The following is a 22,785-nucleotide window of genomic DNA, read 5'->3' as shown; positions in this document are numbered from 1 at the left end:
ATTTGTTTTATGTGTACCAGTATAATTACTTTCAATCATTTCCTCTTATTTGTAACAAAATTGTTATGTTGATATTTGAAAGAGATTTGTGGGAGTATCTTTCAGCTTTGAGTATCAATCTACAAAAAAAAACATCAAGATGTATAGCTAATAAATACTTTGAAAACATCATGGTGTTTTTGCTTTTAGAATGGATTGTTACGGGAATATACAGCCAAAAATCTAACGACCATTGGGACGCATGCATCCCACCCTCTAAGACCAGTGGGACACATATGTCCCACCCTGTAAGACCAGTGGGACACATATGTCCCACGCCGTAATACCAGTGGGACACATATGTCCCACCCCTCCATCTCCGCCCCCCCTGATCAAAAGTTCATAATATTGAATGAATATCTTCATTGGAGTAAACAAATCGAAAATATAATGAAAAAGAGCAAGAAATATAAAGGAAAAAAAAGGTAGTCAAAGGGTTAAGCCGCGGTCTCCTTGGCGCCTTTCGTCAAGAGTAGGCTAATGCCGACGCCGGGTTTCTCTCCACCCTTCCTCCCATACCCTTCTCTCGTGGCGCAAATGACCTCAGCTGTCGGTCGCCTTCTCCAAATACCTACCTGTTCGTGACTGGGATCCTCTTCCTGTTTATTTGTGCAGTTGAATAATATTTATTTTAAATTATTACATCATGATCACTGAGTATTCGGTGTCAAACACCGTTCAAACTTTTAAACTCTGAGGGGCGGTAAAAATGATCGTGTAATTCAGAGTTAAATGAGACCATGAAGAAGACGTCATGTAAATAAATCTGATGTGCTCATCGGTTTTATCGGATATCGTATCGTATCGGATGCATCCCCTCCAAATTGGACACGACGCTGCTCTCCGCATATCCTTATTCTTGTGTTTTTTACTCTTCGCGATTGTCACCCACGACACGGACACGTGACTTTCCGAAGCCCATCCTCCCCATTCGCGTTTTCCCACCCGAGCACCTCGGCAGCTATAAGGCTTCGCAACATATAGGTTCCCTCCATTGCCTCGCCTTTCGTTGCATTCACAAAACCTCCGAGTCTCGCAGCAGCAACAGCAGGTAAATACACTGCCGCAATCCTGTGGACCCAGGCCGTTCATGTCATCCGTATACTCCGTCGACACAACTTCTCGCCCTGGTGGTGTCCATCCGGTTGAAGAACCATGAGCCAAATCTCCGCAATGATTCCCAAGATCTTCCATGTGGTCACCTGGGGTTACTACGTGTTCGTCCTGTGCTACTGGCTTCAGATTCATGTTCCCGACAACATGAAGGTCAACATGCCTCACCTGAGATACCACTGGTGGCAGTACTTGACAGTTTGGAACTTGGTAAGGCGATTTCGTGGGTTTTATCATCTCACTTTGAATTTCCTCATTTCCATTTTAGTAGTAGGTATGACAATCAATGGAATATAGATAATTTTTAGATTACTTCTCATTTAAATTTAATATTTATTTTAGGCTAGATATTAGTGCGAAATGCTATTTTCTGTTGATTAAATTTAAATATTTTGTATCGTAAATATATAGTGACATCATGATTGAAATGTGATTATTAAATTTATTTCCTGAATTAAACCAAAATATATTTGCACGGCAAACGTCCCACGCCGTAAATTCAACGTCCAACATCATTGAAATTTAAAATTTAAAAGGTTTCATGCTAATATGCGTTAAAGAGTTTTCGCGGCCTGAAAATCTAGCTTCCAGTGTACTCCTAAATGACCGGATGGCTGATAAGCTAACGCCATTCTGCCGCAGCGCGGTAACAACTAACTCTACGTGATTCCGGAATAAGCTGAGGACGCTTAGGCAATATAAATGAAGTAGGTATTAATTGTGGGTTATTCTTCATACGAACTCCATCTACTCCACTAGCCTTATTCTTCAACTGCTTAACAATATTTTCTATTTCTGAGATGCTAGGCTCGGGAATAAATAGGCTATTTAATACTGACTTAGAGGATGAAGGCCCTAATTTCTTTGAGCATCGCAGTTTTAAATTCGTTACTCCATCAGTGAAATTATTGGCAAATTCATTGCATATGGTACTGATATCCATGTGATTACAAAGGTGTTTAATAGCAATATCATCATTGTCTTTTTTGCTATCTTTCCCCCTAATAACATTGATAACATTCCAAAGTTCCCTTCCATCATTGATTTTCCCAAGGATATTATGGTAGTAACTTCTCTTGGCATCATTAATTTCCTTTATACATTTATTTCTCAGAATTTTATATCTAAGATGATAAGTTTTGTTTGTTTTATTACTTTTCCATTTTTTATAAGCCTTATCTCTTTCCTGCATTTGCTGAAGGAATTTTTTAGATATCCATTTGTTTTCTGGTTTTCTTCCCAAGTTATTGATTTTTTTACTGCCCCTGCGGAATTTCTATATATTTGAGAAAACTCCCAACATATCTTTTCATATAATTTAATAGGGCAAGATTCTTTCAATAAACTATTCCAATTATGGTGCAATATCTCTCTTTTTACTCTTTTATTGTCTATTCTATATTCTACAGACACTTTCTCTACCTTTTCTAAGCTTACCTCACCAAGGATGTTCATGGCACATCCAACCATATGATGGTCGGCTATTTTAGCTTTTATTAACACTCCCTCAATATAGTCAGTATCTCCTCTATAGAAAACATGGTCAATACAAGTTTGGCTAAGTATACCATTTTGTATCTCTTCTCTTGTGTATCTATTAATTATTGAGGCAAAACCGCAACTGGAGAACATGTTAAGATATCTAATAGAAGTAACATCTTTCCCATCTTTAATATTAATATTCATGTCACCTATTACAATTGTACTAACAGACTTATCGCCATCCAGAACCTGTTCTAGTTCCTCTATAAAATGAGTTTAGTTGAAATCCGGTGGTCTGTAAATACCTATTACTCTTTAAGTAGTTTCTTTACTTGAAATTTTTGCTACAATTGATTCACATGACAACATGTTCACATCCTGTACAATCATTAACATATCACACTTAGCATATAAAATAATACCTCCTCCTTTTCTCCCCTGTCTCAAATTATAAATCACATTAAAACCTTCAATTTTATAATTATTAATTTCCTCTTTGCAGATATTAACCTCTGTTAACATAATACCAATTAAATTGACCTTTTTTACAATAATATTTATATTTATTAATAAAGCATTCCAGTCTTTTCTAAGAGATCTTATATTTAAATGGATTAATGTGTCACCTCTAATACTATTTTTGGAGGACATGTCAAATATGGAGTCATATTGTAAACACTTAATTGTTGGATTAGAAATATATGAAAAAGAATCCATTATTATTTTACCATTGGTAAAAAAAGAAAAATTCTCTCAAAAATACCCTTACGCAATAATTTTACAAACGTTATAATAACGAACAAACTGTATTAAAGTTTATTCAATGATTTTCACTAATGATTCCAACAGCCTCTGAATTATCGTATTTTCTTACAAATATATTTCCATTTTTCATCCAGATATATTTATAACTGGAACATTGGTTTTTTGTTTTCCACAATAATTCTCTGTTATATTTGGTTAGATTATGATTAATGTAGACCTTGGTGTTGTTTAATTTATCTTTTATTTCATCAGAGGAAAATTTGTGCTTGTTTTTCATCCAAGCCGTTTTTATTGTGCTGTTATTAAAGCGAACAACAATTTTTTGCTTCTTGTTAGCAATTTTAGAAGTGATTACAGCAATCTTTGATGTCATTAACATCAGTGTTTATTTATTTCACACATCACCGAAAACAGCACTGTTCGGCCTTTACATCGGGGTTGATAACATTTAACAATCACGAACATCAATGCCCTGGATAAGGGTTACTTACACAGGCGGGACTCGAACGCGCGACCTTCGGTTTGGCAGGCGAGGACTTTACCCGAGGCCGGGTATGTTGCTCACCTGTATAGCATTGCCTAAGCTTATTACTTTTTTCTTTAGATCTTCTCCTCTCTCCACTTGAAGCCCAACAATTTCAACGTCATTTATTAATTCCTTTTGTTCTAATTGACATAGCCTCTCCTCTAGACGCTCAATTTTTATGTCTTTTTCTTTTAGATTGATTGTTAATTTATCTATTACACATTTAAGGTCACTAATCTTGTCATCAAATCCTGAGCATAATTCATACAGTTTATCGTATTTATCCGCAAGACTGGATAAATTATTTGATATCTCCGACAGGTTTACATTAATTTCTAGCTTTTCATCACCCAATTCTGTTGCGGATACCTTCTTCTGACGGCACGTCACACATCTCCAAGCCTCCTTTGATTTTTTAGACAAGCATCTGTAAGTAGACTCCTTGACGCCGGCGCATTCGTAGTGAATGTTACCTGCGCAGGAGCTGCAAGCCACGAAGTCACCGTCCGAAGGGAGAGAGTCACGACATCTTGCACATATCATCGCTCAGAGGAGATCCCAGATTAAACTTGTAATTGGCTTGTAATAATTAAATTAAAGCCTGAAGAGTTATTCGCTGCTTTTTTGTTTTCGGCCAAAATGTAAACAAACTGATTCTGCTCGGCAAAACAAGGATAAAAGCAGTCACAACTCACTCAATTATACTTCTGGGGTCGCACCAATGATACACCAGAGAGAACACACACTTATTAAAACTTGTGAGAGCTGATTATATCACAATATGCGTACAATACAATGTATCGGCACTACAGACATAGGCAGAAGGGTAACACACGTCCAACCACCATGACACCCGATTGTAATAATATTAATAATAATAATACAGGTCTTGAAACTATTGGACTGCCGAAAAACTAGTTTATTACAAAAGCAGCAATTTTAAATAATTGCCGAACTGTCAGAAAATTTTTCAACACAGAGTAAAGAGACGAGAGTACTTGGTGATACCCGTACCTCGCCTAAAACCAGCAAAAATGCTGTGAAAATATATTTAAAAAATAATAATAATGTCGTCTTTATTTCACAAGCGAATTTAGGACTAGATAGTCCTCTCTTACAATTAACTTAATTGACAATCACATACATCCATGCCCTGGATGGTGGTCAAACCACCCACGCGGGATTTGAACCCGCGACCAGTTAAGTTAACAGTAGGGGACTTTACCCCGGCGCCACCGAGGCCGGCACTTCGGGTACAATGTAGAAAAATAGGGCATGGACAAGACGTGTTGATGCATATTGTCACCAATTTGTGACTATTAACAATACATACGCTCTGAGAAAAAAATAAGGGGCATCACTTGTTGAATGACCCTCGTATGTATTTGAATGAAATAGAATACATGTACATGGAAATTATGATTCTTGCAAAATATATGTTACAATTAGTGGTTGTGGTTAACAAGCCATCGGAAGATTATAGTCGTTTGCACGATACGGTTTAATAAATAATTCCGAAGTCTGGAAAAGTAAAAATCTTTTATTTGCCTGTAGCCTGTAGAGTGGAGAGAGCCATCAATCGTCGAAGAGAAGGCTTTTATCTAGTTGTGAGCTTATTAAATTTTTATCGCGCGTGTAGTCGGTACCATTTCGAAAAATACGTCGTTGAGTTATTTCTGTCAGCTTGGTAGAGGCAAGTTTCATTAAATTCTTCTCCCCGACTTCCTGTTTATAACATTTTTTTGCAGCGTATTTACGTGACTTGGAAAATGCCCTTTTTTGCACTGGCACTGTTTTGAATGCCGAAACGCCCAGACGTGGAGGTCAAGGTCACAGACGCCTTTCACAATGAAGTTGGAAGGCGCCGCCTCCGTCTGAAGCTGGTCGACCTTCTACTCGACTCACAAATTGGGAGGGTGGCCATAGGGTACACAATAGGGCAACCCTTTGGCTCCATATTCAGCGAACAAAGTTTGTCTACGGAACTGAAATATTTATCGCAATCCTAGCTCGGCGTCTAAAGGATCTTGCGGTTGGTTTTCCTCGGGGAGGCTGGGGGAATTCAACGCCGACCGATCGTTAAAGTTTTTACTCAGCCCATTGTTAACGGCTCGACTTCAATTTCCGTCGAAAATTTTCAAGAACTCCACTTTTTCATTCTGTGACGCAACGGGGGCCTCAGATAAAATTCAGTTTTTTTAACTCTCTCATATTCATCCGCATTATGTCATTACAGACTTTTTTTCATATCTACCCCTTTCACGTATTTCGCACTTATTTCGCTGATTTTTTAATTCATCAATGCAAATTCTAAAGGCCTTGTTACACGAGACATAAACACGTGCGAGTTAATGTCTAAGCGCGACACTGTATACCAAAATGCACCGTGTAACCCACCAACTTGTGCGAACGAATGTACAGAAAATCGAACCTGCTCCAATCTGGTTCATGTATACGTACATGTTACGTTCCGGGCCACAAAACCCTTCTATTTATTGAATTCTCTTTCTGAATTGCGATTGCGGATCTGAGTTATCAAACCCATTGAAAATATCTTTTCAATATTATAATTATTAATTTTTCATCTATTAATTCATTCGATGCATTTATTTTCGTTCACTTGTCCTTCAACGATAACGTCACTGGAGGCTTCTATTTTCCCTCACTCTTCTGAGGACTTACTAATTACTAACCCGATCGATCCATTTAATATTCGTCATTCTATCGTTGCCCCTCACTTTCCTCATTTCCCATTTCGCTTTATATGCTGCTATCAAGTAGCGATGGAAAAATCTCGGTCGAAATCGATTTATCGAGCAATCGATTTTTAATCCAAATGAATTGTTCGACTTTTTCACAAACATCGAAATCTGAACCAAATAATCGAATAATCGAAAATAAATTGACGGCTCGTTAAAAAAAGGTGTGTAAAATATATGTTTATTATTAATTAAAAAATAACTTGAAAATTTACAATCGATTTTCGAATGTAATCGAAATCGATTTTTCCGTCATTATTGCCAACGACCAAAACTCGCGGCAATAACAAAACACTCCCAAAAGTGTCATAAAATGCAACATATGAGATGCTTTTACGAGGGGGGACCCAAAAATAACCGGACACAATTAAAAAAAAAATTAAAATTTAATTTTTTGTGTTACAAGCGCTAGTCACCTTCGAAGTACTCTCCATTTAAACTGATACTTCGGTTAAAAAATGTTTTCCAGTTCGCGAAACACCTTTGGTACTCGTTGTTTCCGATGCCTTGCAGGACCGCATTCGATCCCATTTTCACCTCCGTTATGTGATGAAAACATTTCCCTTTCATCACCATTTTCTTCGGAGGAAAAAAAGGAAATCGCAAGGTGCGAGATCTAGTGAGTAGGGTGGGTGAGATAGCAGTGTCATGCAATTTTTTTTGCCAAAAACACAAGTCGTGGCAAGCAGCGACACGTGCCGCATTTTGATCATGAGTCAGCAACGGGGGATGAATTTCGCCGCGATTCATCTCATTTGCTAATCTTCAGCTTGAAATCACTGCAATGAACTCAAAGAAAGACCAGGTTGTTCAGAGAGTTCGTAAATAGTACGCCTCTTATTCTCGTACACAAGGGCACGATTTTTTCCACATTTTCATCAATTCTGGACCTGTAAGGCCGGCCCGGGAGTTGAATGTCTTCGATCGAAATGTTCTCGCGTTTGAATTCCGAATACCACTCGTGCACTTCAGTTCTTTTTAAGGCGTGTTCTTCATAAGCTGTAGACGAAAGATTAATCGTGGCCGACCAAATTTTACCGAGCAGAGAACAAATTATCAACGCTGCACGCTGTTCTCGAATATCAGCAATTTCAAAAATCGAAGATATCAAAAAACTCTTTGGATGTAAACTGTCACAACAGGGGCTCGCTACAACCGTTTAAAGCCACGCCGTTTCGCACACTGACTCATAAATGATGAAATAACACCCATCTGGCGGGAGAAGCCCAAAGTATAAGAGTTACGTGCGCAGCAGTTTTTGTCCGGTTATTTTTGGGTCCTCCCTCGTATTTACATGCTGTTCTTCCCAGCCACTTGTACTTCAGAGGCTGTCTTCATCAAGCCATTATGCTTCACAATGAGTCCAATTAAGTTGCACCGCTTCCTTCTTAAAAGTTTTCAGAGGATTTCGCTCTTCTCCCAATCTTCTTAGGACTTCCTCGTCACTCACTCTATTGATGCATTTCCATACCTCCGGCGAGGCGAGCGTTTATGCTCCGGACACTGGTAGCTGAGCGCATTCGTGCTGTTGGGCTACTAGATGAGCGGATTTGATTCGGTGGGCGATTGTTTAGCGTTTTTGCAGTGGAGATATCGTTTTAATCTTCTTCATTCTGCTGTTGCAACACATTTAGCATGTTTCTCGTCCTGCCATCTATGCCACTGTTGACATCAAAAACCTATTGCCATAAATAAACATTCTTTTAACGCTAATGTAATGAAAAACTTGTTGTATTCCACGAATTAATTTTAAAGTATGACTAGTTTCGACGCAGCGGCTTCATTAACAGATAGACATATCGGTATCATCATTAGATACAGGTATCTGATGATAACGCCGCTTCGTCGGAACTACTCATACCTTAAATTAAACTGGTGAAATGTTACTAAGTTTTCCATTTCATTGAAGTTAAAATGAACTTCCACAAAGTTGAGCTTGAGATGATGGATTTGAAAGATTCTTTGGATTTTTAGCTTATCGTTCGGATTTATTTCGAGGCATTCTTTTGCCGTTCTTCACATATCCTTGCATTTCAACAATTTCCTTCATCCCTTTGAGAGTATATAGGTACACTTAGAAGAAGTCCTCAACCTATTTTCCGCCCACCATAGCCACATGACTACATCCTACCATTCCGACTCTTAAAGAAACCTGCACTCCTTTTCCCGTCGAATTGAAACAATTACGTTTTTGAAGCTCGTAATAATTTGATCCACTCGTTAGTCTATTTTTGAAGCCAGTCAAAATAAACTAACTTGAAAGAGAAGGGTGCGATATGGAAATTTAATATGATCGGCTGTTGTCGGTAAACGCTAGTATCGTTAAGGTAAACACGAAATCCCCTGTAAATATTATTTTAACTTCCCTTCATCCAAAAATAAGCTTGTCTTGAAAATTCATCCTCACTCGTAAAAGATTGAACAATTTTACATTCTGACCTCATTACCAGCTAGTGTAGCTATATGAATAGGGCTCGTGCTTAAAGAACCAAGTTGTTGTATCAGCAAAATATTTTACTGAATTACCAAAGACGATTATGGAAGTTTTGATTACCATGATATGATCAGCAATTTCCCATTATTTGGTTTTTATTTCTCATGGAAGGCCAGGAAGGAAAAAAGATATTACTTCATTCTCAGAAGCATCGCGAAGCAAGTCCAAAGCAAAGAAATATTTTCTATTTCTCATTTGCGCCCTTGGCGCTGTATTCTTGCTATTTTTTGTATATAAATGAGATAACACATTACCCACCTGTGAAAAGTGTATGAAAAGCTGATAACCTCATGGGAAAAAGTTATACGCCGTACATTAATACCTTAGAAATCGCAAGCTTCAACTTTTTTGGGGCGGAAAACGCGTTAATTGTCTTTCCAACTAACTCTCCATGTGGCTTATAAGCTTAGAAGTTACTTTCTGCCGAAGGATCATTCTTTTGCGAGTTTATTTTTGCGCACGTTCGGGTGGGCTGCGTGAATATCAGCTGTTTATTGGTCTCACGTGCCTTCGGAAAAATAGCAAAGCCAGACATGGGGGTCAGATTGCCTGAAAGAAGCCTCAAAAGAATAATTCCTCCTTCCCTACGCACGGCCCCTGCATGTGTTGATTTTTCTTGAATGACGTTGCTACAGGTTTCACGATGATTCATTGCTCCTATAGGATAACTTACAGAAATGCCCTAATGGAAAATTTTATATTACCATATGCACGATCACCTAATCCTTATTAGAAGTTTTTATTTCAGTACAAGACCATAGGGTAGTTTCCTTCATCAAAGAAAACGAAAGGCATTGATTGCGATTCGTTACCCACCATTTGTGCATTCATAATATAAAAATTATTTGGTTTTAGAAATCCCAGTTTAGACCAATGGCAATGGTCAATTTTAACCTCATTTGAAAAAGGCCAGATTGGCGGCCATGCGATGTCACTCCACGTGACGTAACAGGGGCTCAGATGCTATACGAGTATTCAGGATTTTACATCGTCTGAGATTGCCAATGCAAGCATGGGGCTCAGAGCTCAGGGAATTACATTTTCCATCTTTTGATAGGGTATTAATAATCCTTATTTGAGCCAAGCGCTACCAGCTAGCAGGGTACTCCACTACCTGCTAGCATCCTGCGTCGTATCAGCGCTCAAAGCCTCGCCCCAAGATCATCTCACTTGCGGCAGCGGGAACCAGAAGGACGTCACACGGGGTTTTCCCATCATTCATACTTACCCGTCGCGTTTTCTCTTTTTTCACTTTTGAAAAATGTTCACTTTTCATTTAATCGCGAAAAATAGATATCGTCATTTAAAAATCTAAAATCGAGAAATGCGTACTTCAGGAGTAATAATCTTTCGATTTAGGTAATAAAAAACCACCCTATTGTCCTATTAAATTTATACATTCACGAAAAAATATCCAAGGTGGTGAATTAAGCATTGAGATTCAAATGTAATGGTCGATCGTTGTTCGCATAGAATTATGATATTATAAATGGACTTTGAAAGAAGGGAGTACCTGCAAGCATTTGTAAGACCTATATTTAGGACTTTTTCAACTAAGTATGCAATTTAATATCTTGCGATTATTGAATATTTATTTCAAGTATAATATATAAATAAGTAGACCTTAAGCTTGAAATTGGCCTCGAATGACACGATATGGTATAAAGTATTCAGGAATCTGCGGTTTCAGCCCTCACGCAGTACCATCGCCTTTAAATACACATGCCCTCACGCTATATTACGCGGATTATCAATTAAATACGTAAGCTAGGTTAAATAATTTTTGCGCAGGCTGGTAATAGTTGAAACTTTGCTAAAAAAATTGAATACTTGGAAATGTACACATTGCTATAACGTTGGTATGCTACAATTTGCTTGAATATTTGAAAATTTTTCGATTTTGTCACCTTTTGAATCAGAATTTAAACTTCCTCCTCTCTACAGTAAAAACTAGAGGCAACCATCGCCAAAGCTTGAGATAAGTTTTGTTTACCATGATATGATCAGCAATTCCCCATTATTTGGTTTTTATTTCTCATGGAAGGCCAGGAAGGAAAAAAGATATTACTTCATTCTCAGAAGCATCGCGAAGCAAGTCCAAAGCAAAGAAATATTTTCTATTCCTCATTTGCGCCCTTGGCGCTGTATTCTTGTCATTGTGTATAAATGAGATAACATATTACCCGCATGTGAAAAGGGTATGAAAAGCTGATTACCTCATGGGAACAAGTTATACGCTGTATATTTTAGAACCTAGAAGACAGGAACGGAAATTAGATATGGAATAAGATAGGAGAGGGACGCAGCTGATTCCGTGGGTCTATTTGATTTCATTTTTTACATTTCTGTTGGGAAAAAGGCACGTTTACGATGTAATATTCGTGAAATGGGTCTTGAGAAGTGCAAAACTTAAATGAATTTCTTCCCCAATTTGCAAATGATGAGTGATTTGAGAAAGAAATGGCTTTAAATCACTGAAAAATGGCTTCGCATGCAATTAACCCACTTAATTATCGTGGGCCCAAAAATCGATGATTTCTTAGGAATGTTAAATCTGATGCTATCATCAAGAGTATCATTGTTTTGCCAAAAGGGATTAAAAGGTTCTAAGCATACATTTTTATAAAAACTTAAAAAAACTTTCAATGAAAAAATTTATGGCGCCATAAAATAGGCATTAAGCATACATTTACAAAGCTTGGAAGATTGCACATAATCTGGCTAACAAGATTGGTCAAAAGTGGTGAGAGATGCTACAAATTCTAGTACATTATTAAATAATTTTTGATTATCAGTTAAATGTAGTTATGCATTTTTATTAAGATGCTCTCCTATCTTAGTGAGTTTAGGGATTAACGGTCAGGGGAGAGGTGGTCGGAGATCAAAGAAAATTGTGTGAACAGGATTCATGGGAAAGAGAAATTGCCTTAGAAGAAAAAATGGAGTATCTGGAAGTAATGCAGATGTAAATATACTGAATGAGGCAATTTTCCGTAATGATAAAAGGCCAGAGAGCTGTTTTAAGGAGTATGGGAAAGATAAAAAACCGTAGAAAAGTTGGGAGGAAATTAGTTATTAATACGGAGTGAATAAGTAGAGTAGGTTTGTGATTTCTTAAATTTAAAAAATATTATAAGCTACTCACAACTATCTAAAGATAAAGGTTTCATAGGAAACAGGTTTTGTTTATCTATGCATATCATCATCAGACAATGACGCATCTCTTCATAATTGTACATCGAGGAAATCATCTAACCTGTTTTGTTACTTGTAGATTCTGCATTTTAAATATGGGTGTAAATTCTTTTAGCTCTTATTTTGCAATGTTTTTGCTAACTTCACTTGAGATTTCGTTCTCTGTTCGGTCAAAATTTTGCAATCGATTTTTTTTACCACTTTCCGATTAGCTAGAGCGCTAAAATTTTCAGGATAGCTAAGAACTGGATGGCGATGCAATGCAATTACACTTATACCAGGATCGGAACAGTATCTTGAGTAATACTCAGAAATAAAAGTCAATATTACGAGAGAAGTTAACAAAATTGCCACAGAAATCTAATGGAGGCGCTACAATCATTGCAAGTGTCAAGGGGACTGCATAGAGGAGGCCCAATTCCATCCCATAGAAGGCTAATTTCCGTCGCCACTTCGGTCGCTTTTTAATAGGGTTTCAAAAATGTCCGCGGCGCGGTGATGAGTACAATGCGATCCACTTCTATGCAATATTTTGAAGTATAATGTTTGTTATTGTGAGGCATAACATTGAAATGTTAGGAATTTGATAGACCAAATCATCATGAATAAAATTTTGGTTAATACCCCTAATTAAATCTTATTTCCCCATGAAACTCGGATCAATTTGTGAGTCAGGGACGCGAGTGGCGACAGTAGTAAACCTACTTAAATGCGCGGTGGGTTACAACACATTTAGAGACCGATTTGATGATCCTCTTTTATAATATTCCTGGCAAGTGATATGTAATCTCTTCAGAATGCAATTCCCTCAGGCGATATGCTATTCGGCTTCCACGACAAATGAAACTGACGCACTCGACACAATCGGTTATTCCTAACCGTGATGATGATGGAATTTGTTAAGCGTGGCATTTATCTCCTGTCTTTGATTCTTTTGTTGCAGATAATCCAAGCACTCAACGTCCTCCTCTGCGTCATCAGCGACTACCTCGACAGCGGCAACCCGCGAAAGGTTTTGCTCGAAGCCAAGGAGAAGTTGGAGTGGACGAGAGACACGTTGTTCCAATCGCTCACCTTTCCTCTTGGAAATGTAAGCTAAAACACACCCTTGTATGTGTAACAAGTTGCATTAGAGTGTGAAGACAGTGTCTGGTATGAATTTTGGATTTTTTGACCGTAGTACTTGTCCGAAGAATTTTCTAAAGCTCTTGTTTGTATTAATGCATTCCTGCGCACAGACATGAGATATCATTTTTACGTAACTTTGTATTCGCACACTAAAACTTCGTCATGACAAGCAAAATTCCCCATATTTAGAGATTGGATTAAAATCTAGAATTTGGAGAATTGATTTAGGTTATTTCTTCAACGAAGAATGTTTTTAGCCCGATAAACCAATTTTTGCACCTGCACACAACTAATGAATTTTAGGTTGGCGTTTTGCATTAAATTACTCATTAAATTCTATGTTGTAGTGAGGTCCATAGACTTTTGCTATGAACGATGATGTCGCGCAGCGATGAAACTGGTCGTGCCAATAAAATTCATGTGAAATTTACAAAGTTTTTTCATTCCATTTTGCTATGAAGTTATACGGGGGTTTATATTTGAAAATCATGTGTGAAATCAAATGTATGGTTAAAGCATTTCGGAACTTTAAATTTTACAAATCAAGCAACTGGGTAACGCATTATATTATTTATTTAATGTGTGAAAAATGAGGTGAAAATTTTGGAATTCGTGTCAGGTTATTATTGGAAGAGATTTTTAAAATATTCATTGAAAGCATATAGAATATTACATTTAATTTATTTCACAAATAGAAAAACACAATATCATATAACTTTTTGAAACAGGTATTCGAGGTTTCATAGCCAAATCAATGCAGGGTGTCGAAATTCGTCTTCACGCACTTAACTTTTCCTACCTAAGAACTCGTTATCTCTGCTTGAGTATTGCGAAATGAGCATCTCGAAATAAGAGACACACGGCGAAGTCAGCAACACCTTGAACTCTTTTCTCACAAAAAATGACAAAAAAATCTCAATGATTATATACTGCCATCCTTGGTGTTACTTGTGTACTCGGCGAAGTTTTGTGATTCATTGGCACGTTCAACGCGTTACTCCATTAGTAATGCATCTTGCTAAGAGATACGTTCTTATTTAAGAACAATTTTTCCCAGAAGGAAGGTGCTATAAAGTCGAACTTATCTCATGTCATGTAAAATAACGTCCATTCATTCAGATTGGGGTGAAATGTAAAGAAAACATAGAAAAAGATGTTCAAATAAATTAACCGAGGAATTTCCTAATGATATTCCGTTATAAAAACCTGGTCCTCAAAGAAATTAAAATGTGTGTCCTAAGCGTTTGTCTTTCATTGGGAAATGTTGGCCTGTGAAAGAGAAAAAAATGTCGCAATACATTTTGAGGCTTCACCGCATTACCGCTGGTGAGTCAGGTAAATATTTTTCGTTTTATTTTTTTTTGCCTAGCGGGATTGCGAAAACGCAGAGGATAAAAACTGAAGAAGGTATTTTAAGTTATCGTAATTGCTGCTCTTGACGGCAAATTTTTTCCATACTTTTACTGTTCTTGTTTACTGGACGAAATTACGGCCAGTTTCTATTTTTATGTTACTACAATTAATAACTATCGTGCCTAAATGCAGGATTAATGTTGAATTTTATCATAATGCCACCTGAGATACTTATTAATTTTTATCGAGAAAAACCTTGAGATTATCGGAAGTGATGCTAAAATTCTCCCTATTAACTGATGACCATTGATTACGACCAAGATATCACTTTTTCTTTTTCTTTCTTTTTCTTGAGGTCTTTTCCCACCTCGGTGTCCTTTCCCAACCAATATATTCTCTTGTCTTTGCTGGATAAAATTACCTCAGCTGCCACACACCAAAAACTTATATATCCAATTAAAAGCTGAATTAAGCTGCCTTTAGTTGATTACGAGAAGCTTGTGATACGTCCTCCATTGCAAATATCTGCTACTTAATCGTCGAAGACTAAATTGGGCTCTCAAGTAAATGTCTTTTCATAGATTAATTCACTATTAGAATGAAAGCCATCAATCGCTATTAATATTGATTCGATACCTAAATATTGATGATTGGTGGGAAATTTTTATCCCTGACTGACATGCGCTTGTCCATGAAAAATTCTTTTCAGCAGCTTTGAGAATCAATGGTTGCAGGCTATACTGTTTGGAAATCTTTGATATTAAAATAGTTATCATTATTAATATTAGGGTTCTACATAATTTCAGATCAATTTTCACACGTGGTTTCTGCGCTGAGCGGTATCATCAATAGTATATTGCTTTCATGGCATTGAATTAAAGAATCATCAAATTAAAGATTGCATATATGTATTCCATCAGAGAAAAAGCTTGCCAGAGTCTCAAAACCTTTAAAAGTAGTGACTATTAGGATTTTTTATTTCAACTTGACAGAGATTTAAGATAATATCACATTATAAAATAAAAAAGTATTTTTTAAATTTGCCATAATGCTCTGTAGTCTACCAGATCATTTGATCATCTGGTGATTTATTCAAATCCGTACGGGAATCCAATGTCATTTCTCTGACCTTCCCTAACACATTTGAGTCTAGCTGTGAGTTCTTACCATGTTTCAATACGTTTATGCGGTGTACTTTTCAATACGTCTTTTGCAGTGCGTCTTCGTAGTGTTCTGGGCCACATTCGCTTATGATCGGGAACTCATCTACCCGGCTGGTTTCGATGCATTCATCCCCTTCTGGTACAACCACGTATTGCACACAGCCGTCGTGTTTTTCCCATGGGTGGAGATGATCATCTGCCAGCGGCCCTTCGACGAACTCAAACTGCGATACCTCTATGGGTTGGCTGTCATAGCTGTGTACAACGCATTGTGAGTATAAATTCCCGAGGTATTCCGCGCCAAGTAGGTCTTGAACCGGGCATCAATGACTGGAAATTTCGATCAGCTCCACAATATTCCTGCAAATTATCTTTGAAATTTCCCTACATTTTCCCCACATTTGCATTTTTAATTAAGGTTAAGTTGATTAAAAATGATTTTAATCGTTTATTGGGTTAATATCTGTTAAAGATATTGCTTGAAATGCAATTTTACGGGCCCATTTCCCTTCACGAGTCCCCAAAGCTCATCCAAATACGATTACATTGTTCAGGAGAAAAATTAATAGTTCGAAATTTTAAAAAGTCTCTCTTATAACTTTTTAGAAATATATAATGGTAATGTATCTTCGTTGTGTAAGGGAAAGACTCTTACATGTCTCGTTCTTTCTTTGCAGATTAATTACTGCCGCCTGTGTGCAAGGCTTCTGGACCTACCCTATTCTTGGAATGTTGACTCCAGTTCAGAAAATGCTCTACTTCCTGCTGGTTTACAGTATTTTCACAACCCTTTATATAGTTGGGTGCAGAGCTAACGACAAAATTTGTGGTAAGATATCGAGGGAATCGGACATGGCATCTCTAATCGAGCAAAGATTTGAAATAGTTCGTCCTCGTAACGCCCGTGAGGACCAGGTAAATATCCGCGGAAACTTTGTGTCCTTTTGCCGTAGAGGTGTGAATACCCACCCTTATCATGACATATCCTAGTATATTGAGCAAACTTCAGCCTCGACTCTTTGCAGGCCCGCTGTTATCGTTGCCTATCGTTTATTTGCTTCCGTGAATAAGAAATCATAGGTAAAAGCGAACTTTTTCAAGATTGAATAAGTGCACATGAATAAAATATAGTATTGTTTTTTCACTTACAAGCTGTCCAAATAGTGCTTGCATCTCATATCTGTCGCCATGGATTACACCACTTAATTGTTTTCGAGAGAAAACTGGCTTGAACTGGAAGTTGTTGCCTGGAAATTTCGATCAGTGCCACACAGGACCAATGTTCCAGCAAAGTTTCCAATGTCAAAGATAAATAGTTAATGATAGCATTGAAGTGGATTATCAAACCCTCCCAATATTTAGTATGCATATTATTTAATATCCTGTTAGGAATATCGAAATCGTACCAAATGCTCCTTTACTTCGAAAGTTTTAAAACTAGGAGCACAATGAAGAACAGCCAATTGCATTAGAATACATCGCCAATAAATAATTTACATGAATTTCCACGAGAGTGCGATGATGAATGCAATTACCAGAGCTTGAAATGCTCCATGGGGTTGGACTAGTAATAGACATCGACAGAGTTCAGCCTAGGTATTCGATTTATTCTTGGTGAAATGTATAAAGAACAATTACTGTAAGAGATCAGCGTTTCCAGATTGTAGAAGGTCAAAGTGGTTCATCTACATCTACATTACATAATACCCCGCAAGCCGCCTAAAAGGCGTGTGGCAGGGGGTGTTAGGACACCAGCCGTTTACAGCTAAAAAAATTAAGTGCTCAAACGAAGTTGGGACTACCGTTTATTAAAGTCCTTTATGGTTCGGGGTAAAAACGAATTCGCATATCTATCCGTTCGGCAAAACATCTCTCTTAATTTATCACTTCTATCGGACCTGGAAATATAATGTGGCTCTAATATTATGTTCTCTGTATCGCTCTTAAAGATATCCATTCTCAATTGTTCAAGCAATCTAAGCCTAGCGCGCAGCCTCCGAGTCTCCAACGGCTCCCAGCCTAACTCGCTTAACATCTGGGTAACACTGTCTGTACGCCCGTAGCAGTTTTTGACGAAACGCGCAGCCTTTCTTTGAATTTTATTCAGTTCGCGGATTAAGTCTTTCTGCACCGGATCCCATATGCTCGCTGCATATTCAAGGTGCGGTCGGACGAGAGCGAAATAGCACCTTTCTTTTACTTTCTCATCCGAAAATCTTCCCACAATACGCTTGACGAATCCTAATTTCTTCAGGGCTATGCCGCAAATATTCTTTATATGTGTTCCCCACGAGAGGTTCGAGGTTATCGTAACTCCCACGTACTTCACTTCGTCTGTTGCCTTTATGTTAATGCCATCCACTGCATAAACATGGTTAGAGTTGGACGAATTCCGCAAGAAATGTAACGCAAAATTATATTGTATATAGCGATGGCCAAAATATAAGCTAAAATTGCAGTGAAAATTCGAAGTAAATTTTTTTTCTCTGATGATGTGTAATGTATTCTTCACTTAGTGTCGTACTAGGGTGGACGAGATCAAGAGAGGAAACTAATTAATTATGAAATAGAGGAGATTAAAAATGCCATTTAATTAATTGAATTGCTTTCGCTAGGATAGTTGAAGGAGTGTCTATCTTTTCCTTGGTATTATTTGAAATTTGTTTTTCCTTTATTCCTTCCTGGTTTTACTTCGTTTGAGACTATCCTTAATGGTTAAATATTTGTTATTCTTAAAATTCTTTAGATAATTAATCTCCCTATAGAAGTTTATCTGTCCTGTATATCATACGTAGTACGGCTCAAGGCGTGATTGGTGGGCTTATATGAGCAATATATACTATCATTTTTCATTGCCAATAAAGGCACATTCATATTATTACATATTTGTACAAAGTCATCCCTTTCTAATCGACCTTGAGTTAACTATTAGGGCATTGTGTTCATCAATGGATAATTATATTATATAAATTTTATTCAGTTATAAATAATACATAAATATTTATGACTTAATGGCTAATATATAAAGGATTTTATGTTATTCTATCTGGTTAAGTTCAATCTCATAATGGATTTAATTATATGGATGAAATATTAAATTGATGATCTGATTATCAATGGCGATGTAGTCTTATGCAATCGACTGTTCATCATTTTGCACCAAGAGTTAAAAACACCCAAAGTAGCATTTGGCTAAACCTCGAAGTTGCTATCAGAACATTAAATAAATATGCATACTAAAGATTGAGAGATAAATTGAAGATTTAAAAATTAAAAAAAAAAAATTTCACTAACAATTAATTTAATTGATATTTTATTGGAGAGCCAAATTTTAAATTTGAATCTTACGATACATCCATTTGCTCATTAAAAAACTTCAGTTAATTTTATTCTCAGTTTTTTCGCGAATCTGTACAAGGCCAAAGTTTGTCTCATGGACGTATACGAAATTCGACAGTTTTCTTCATTCTCGCAGAAAACGCATCCATGTTCCAATGCTTCTGTGGAATTGGGCTGAAAATTAAATCCGAAAGATGACGCAACCATTACCTTAAAGTACGGTGTGACTATTGTTTTTAGGAAAACCTACCGATAAGTAAATAAAAAGTGACTCTAAACTTAAAAGTTAAGGTTCTACAACATTATTCTGCCAGCAAATTTTTGGATGAAATTCATGTGTCTAATGAAATTTTTAAAATGCCGAATTAAACTATTATCAGTAAATTTCAAAAATGTGTTTTCCCAACAGTGTGTTTCCATCGCTGGAGCATATTTTCACGATGCTCTTGATGTAAAAGAAAAAAATCTATCAACTGCCATTCCAAGGGTGGATATCAGGGATTTTGAAACGGTCGCATGATTGCACCAAAAATGTCGGAAAGGTTGGGGATTAGCAGCTTAGTCTGTTAAAGGGCTTCGTTACCATGGTCTCTTCGCTGCTCTGAAAATTCTGCCTTGCTTTGGGGTGGAAACGGCTGACAAGAGATTGGTATCGATGAACGGTAGAGAACGTGCCTAGTCGTAAGCCTGAATGAGACCGTCATTTTTACCATCCCTTTCGTGGGACAGCTACAGACCGTTTCACATTATCATTTTCCGCGATGGCTCGAGGGACGAAAATCCCATCCCTTTTTCCATCACTTGGCAAGTCCCTTTTTCCGTCGCTGAAACCATCGCTGGCACGGTCCTTCAGCCAATCAGAACTCTCGGCTGCTATTATTATTATTATAGTATTCTACCAATTAAGGTAGGTTTCCTTGGAATACTAAAGAAGTAATCTGTGAGGCTCCCTTTCCTTCTAGCACTGCCTTCTTCAATTCACAATTGGGCTTAATACCTTTAATTCTATTACTCTCTTCCTTCCCCTACCCCGTTTACCTAACATTCTACCCTCTAATAACGTTTTCAACAACCCCTCCCCGCTAAGTACTCCCTCCATCCATACCTTCTGTCTCCTCCGTATCTCACACGGCCGCTGTGGGTGATTGAAACGCCACGCTTGGTATTTAATTGAATGGCATTTGTAAATTCGGAAAGTGACGGAATAATCGATGGAAAAAAGGAGGGTTGGAATGTACGTGTGATTAAAAAAATGATGGATCTAGCGATCAATCTTTCGGTCCCTTGAGCTATCACTCTGAGACTCTGAGAAAAAATGATCGTATGTTTCAGGCTTCATGTTCGACGGCTAAGCATAACACAAAATATACTGAATAGCCTTTGGTGTTTTTGTTCAAAGCAATCTCAAATCTTGACGCATGATAAGTATACATTTCCTTATGATGGGTGTATACAACAGGAATACATTTAGGCGGCCACTCCGTTTCTTAGAAGCATTATTTTTGTTAACAAATAGGGAATATTTTAATCGGTATTCAAAAAAGGCCTTAGCGCGTTAATGAGTTTAGTGCGATAGATTTATTCCCAATATTTTTGACATAAAATGTCCATCGCATTAAAAAGTTATGAATTTGATAGATCATACCATCACGTATATAAATTTTGGTTAATAGCCTTAATCGTAGCTGATAACCATAATGTTAGGCTTTATTATAACGTCTTAACTATTATAATTCGTTGCCCACAAAACTGATGGTGCTTCTCGCTCTTCCATGGTAATGAGTAACTACCTGATAAATAATGTGTAAATATTAAACTTCGAAGTGAGAAAGAAGTTAACTTCGTGGCTTCAACCAAAATGAGTAACGCGCTATTACATAAGCTCTAATAAGTTGTTTTTATAAGTTATGATGTAGAATTTTCGATTTTTTAGACCTTACTCGCTACATTATGATATTTATTGACATTAATTGTCAGTGCGCGATATAAATATTTCTTGTCACCTAAAAAATCACGGTGTCGGCGGTATTTTATGTATAACCGAGGTATAACGTACCTAAGTATGATTTATGCACTGGAGTGAAAGGGGAATAAATAATTTGGAAAATATTAATACTTGGATTATGAACAGTGAAAAAAATATGGGTATAAGCGTTTGCTTTCCCAGAAAAGGAGGCTAAGTACTGATCTATCTGTTGCTGCAAAGATACTATAGGCTGAAGTTTTCTCCTGAACGAAGATACAAATAATTTATTCCAAATAAACCCTGGTCTATGTCAGAATAGATTTTCTGAAGAGTTTACGAAAAAAAAGTGTAGAGTTAATGATTTCGGATTTAAATATGAAATATTATGATAATTTTATTTCATAATCATAGCATGAACATTTCTATTCCACTAACTTATCTTTAATGCCTTTTTCAGGGAATGGCTTAAGTGGTTTGGTGAACTCATATCGTCGAAAAATCGATAAAAAATCATTGTGATCAACTCGAAAGGAGCTGAGCGCAGAATTCGGAGATACTTCACCCTCTGAGAAGATGAACAGAGGGAGAAGTAGCCAACGCACTTGATCACGTATTCAAATACCTGTAAGAATACTCTCAAATACTTGCCATGGAGTCAAGTAGCTCAGCTGAGCAGTGAGTACTTCTTATTTAGGGAATTGTGGGCAAGATAAACATTTCGACGAATAGCTGCCAATTTGTTCTGAGACTGGTGATCATCAACATCAACGCAACATGGAATGCTAGTAACTGCAGTGATATCCTGCTTGTGGCGAAAAAAGATCGGGATGTCATGAAACAGAATAATGAAGCTATGCAACATTTATTTTACCGATTACTTTAATGCAAAATTATCTGTTGGGTAAATTAAAACACTGTTGGTCTTCCTCCATTTCTAAACATATACAGGCATGTGTGAATATTATGCTTAATCTATTTGTCTATGACCAAAAAAAACTTATTGTAGCGAGTACGTATAGTTATGCACTGCATCTATGAGCAGTTGCGAGAAATCTACTTTAGTTTCAACTTGTTACTGCGTTTTACTAAGTGATATTGTTAGCCAATAACTACTCTAGTACACACTACACATGGTCACCTGAAAAAGTGATTAGTCCTGATCTAAGATAACTATGCCATCACCAGAGTGGTTTTACTCAAGTATTTGGTGAATTTTAATATGAAAGTGTATATTATATTTTTACTGAAGTATTTTATATTTAGTGAGTTGTATGGAGTAAACTTAAGGATATGACTCAATGAACTGTAAGACAATGAAAATCATTTTTATACTGAAAATAAACTGTTTCAATGAGTCTACTTCTAGCAGTACAAAACAAATTCTTGTTCTCAACGAAATTGAGGGTCTTCGGCATCTTATTTTTAGGTGCTGAATACTTGTTACTGTCATCTAGCTGAAGTGC

General features: G+C 37.1%; 1 protein-coding gene across 2 annotated transcripts; it reads left to right on the top strand.

Annotated features, from left to right (window-relative positions):
• The first annotated feature begins 958 nt into the window (after positions 1 to 958).
• LOC124164152 (androgen-dependent TFPI-regulating protein-like) lies at positions 959 to 22,681 on the top strand. 2 transcript variants are annotated; one of them, XM_046541345.1, is made up of 5 exons: positions 959 to 1,362; positions 13,317 to 13,463; positions 16,071 to 16,288; positions 16,695 to 16,846; positions 21,780 to 22,681. In XM_046541345.1, exons 1-5 carry the CDS (start codon positions 1,195 to 1,197, stop codon positions 21,839 to 21,841), a joined length of 747 nt encoding a protein of 248 aa, XP_046397301.1. In that variant the 5' UTR covers positions 959 to 1,194; the 3' UTR covers positions 21,842 to 22,681. The 2 variants fall into 2 exon arrangements, with proteins under 2 accessions (XP_046397301.1, XP_046397300.1); XM_046541344.1 differs by having other exon boundaries at positions 16,695 to 16,932.
• The last annotated feature ends 104 nt before the right edge of the window (positions 22,682 to 22,785 follow it).

The sequence above is a fragment of the Ischnura elegans genome, chromosome 8, assembly GCF_921293095.1.
Source record: "Ischnura elegans chromosome 8, ioIscEleg1.1, whole genome shotgun sequence".
Lineage (NCBI taxonomy): Eukaryota > Metazoa > Arthropoda > Insecta > Odonata > Coenagrionidae > Ischnura > Ischnura elegans.
Note: the sequence above shows the minus strand (reverse complement) of the source record. Positions and strands in the feature narration are given on the sequence as shown.

Excerpts from the sequence above, each read along its gene's own strand:
- LOC124164152 (XM_046541344.1), top strand. The coding sequence starts at position 1,195 with ATGAGCCAAATCTCCGCAATGATTCCCAAGATCTTCCATGTGGTCACC. Across the intron at positions 1,363-13,316 it reads ACTTGACAGTTTGGAACTTG|ATAATCCAAGCACTCAACGT; the intron begins GTAAGGCGATTT and ends CTTTTGTTGCAG. Across the intron at positions 16,289-16,694 it reads ATAGCTGTGTACAACGCATT|ATTAATTACTGCCGCCTGTG; the intron begins GTGAGTATAAAT and ends CTTTCTTTGCAG.